The 2,186-nt window shown below is 39.3% G+C and overlaps 1 protein-coding gene across 2 annotated transcripts; it reads right to left on the bottom strand.

Moving 5' to 3' along the window:
* On the bottom strand, positions 146–1,409 carry LOC107609006 (glycine-rich RNA-binding, abscisic acid-inducible protein). 2 transcript variants are annotated; one of them, XM_021105936.1, is made up of 3 exons: positions 1,131–1,403; positions 621–831; positions 146–560 (listed from the first exon to the last, which is right to left on the bottom strand). In XM_021105936.1, the coding sequence occupies exons 1-3, from the start codon at positions 1,242–1,244 to the stop codon at positions 391–393; spliced, it is 495 nt and encodes a 164-aa protein (XP_020961595.1). In that variant the 5' UTR covers positions 1,245–1,403; the 3' UTR covers positions 146–390. The 2 variants fall into 2 exon arrangements, with proteins under 2 accessions (XP_020961595.1, XP_016166310.1); XM_016310824.2 differs by having other exon boundaries at positions 146–831; positions 1,131–1,409.

The raw sequence follows: 2,186 nt of genomic DNA, 5'->3' as shown, positions 1-2,186 counted from the left end.
TAACGAATAATTTAGTTCTCATCTTTCAATTATCAGTATTCTTTTTCCTGAGATAATAGCTGCTAGCTGTTATCAAACGTTACCAAAACCTGAAAGCATGAAATATTGATGTACAAAATAAACCAAAAAAATGAAAATGAAAAACTAAATACGGTAAAACCTCTCAGGGTTATAATTGATCTGACTATTCATATGTGATGGGATTGTTTATGAACAACCAGTAGTACACAAATTCAGAGGTCAAAAACGAGAACCACGGAGCAACGAGAACCATAACAGAGAATCAAACCAGAAACCAACAGCAAATTTTAAAGACCATGAACCCGCATACTCAAATAAAAAACCACCACCCATCCTTTTTCATCAAACTACTAATCTCTAAACGAAATCCTAATTCCTCCAATTTCCATCAGAAGCACCACCACCCTTTGAGTAACGGGATCCACCGTTTCCGTACCCACGGTCCCGCCCACCACCGTAACCACCTCCTCCATAGCCACCTCCACCATTACCACCGTTACCACCGTAGCCTCCACCACCTCCGCCGCGGTTGTAACCACCTCCGCCTTCACGGCGGCCTCCATATCCACCACCTCCTCCTCCTCCTCCACGGTTGTAACCACCACCACCATAACCACCGCCGCCACCACTACCGTAACCACCACCGCCGCCACCACCCCGACCACGGGACTGCGCCTCGTTCACAGTGATGTTACGTCCATCAAGGTTCTGGCCATTCATCCCCTCGATGGCATCCCTCATGGCCTGCTCTGTGGCGAAGGTTACAAATCCGAAACCCCTCGACCTTCCAGTCTCACGATCATTGATAACCTGAACAAGAAAATCAAGCAAATTCTTCAGATCTAGCTCACCTTCGAATTCAAAAATCCAGCACCAGACGAGATGAATAGAAACGATAAAAAAAAAAGAAGAAAAAACCGATCGATCTTCGCCTTTGAAACAAAGATGAAGATGAACGTACCGATTGGTGTGAGTAATAAAAGAATCATTATAGTAACACAAGTATCATAGATCAAGTAACGGAAAACAGATGAGAGTCAGAGAGCACAGATCAGATCAGAAAATCCAAATCCGAATCGTGTGAGATCCGATCCCTGCGACAAACGGACCTTCGATTCGACGATCTCGCCATAGGAAGAGAAGGCTTTCTCGAGGGCTTCGTTGTCGGTGGCCCAGGCAAGCCCACCAACGAAGCAACGGTACTCAATTTCTGCGGAAGCCATGGAAGTTGAAACCCTAGAACTGACAGAAAGGGAAAAAGGGAAGGAGGATTATCGAGAATCCACCTTGAAAAGAGGGCACGAAGAAAAACTGGTACCCCTATGGTCTTCTTTTATAGAGGAGGCCAGGGAATGAGGATGGTGATTACTTAACTAACTAGGGTTACCAACAATCTCCACCGACTGAGGCTCCTATACGAGATATACACGGGTTACGGCTATACCCCACTGGATTTGAACCACGGTTAAACCCTGGAAAGGTGTATGTGTATGCTTGTTTGGTTAATGGTTAGCAATTCTATGATTCTATCTGCTACTACTAGCTTGTCCAATTGCCCATGGATTGGAATGTGTCATTGCGACTCCTTTACCATGTTGGCCAAACAAAAGGTTGCCATTTAATTTTATTCCTTTTAAATCAAATACTATGTATCATAATTGATATCTCATACGGATTTCAAGTATTAATTATTCTCATTCTTATTTATAATTAATAAGATTTTTCATTTGGTGTTAATTTCTCCTGTTATAAATTATCATATTATTATTTTTATTAATATAACAATATATAATTAATTATTTGAATAAAAATATTTTATATTGGTAATATATAACTGTTTCACTCATTTTTTAGTCGACTTTGATAGGTGATATCAAAATGAACTTGTATCAAGATCTCAAGTAACAGGGAGCAAATACGACTCTTCTGAAAAAAAGTGAGTTCGATCCAAGAATTACTTAATTAATGTCAAGGCAATTTATGTCGAGATTGCTAGTGGTAAACTTTATGATAAACAACAAAGAAATAAATAATTAAATGAAAAAAGGCGATAAAAACACCAAATATTGATTTAAACAAAGAAATAACAAAATTCAAAGAAATTAAATAAAACTGAACCAAATAAACAAAAGAAAAATAAGTTAAAAATTGACTTCTAATACTCA

The sequence above is a fragment of the Arachis ipaensis genome, chromosome B07 (assembly GCF_000816755.2).
Source record: "Arachis ipaensis cultivar K30076 chromosome B07, Araip1.1, whole genome shotgun sequence".
NCBI lineage: Eukaryota > Viridiplantae > Streptophyta > Magnoliopsida > Fabales > Fabaceae > Arachis > Arachis ipaensis.
This window is presented reverse-complemented; position numbering and strand designations above follow the sequence as displayed.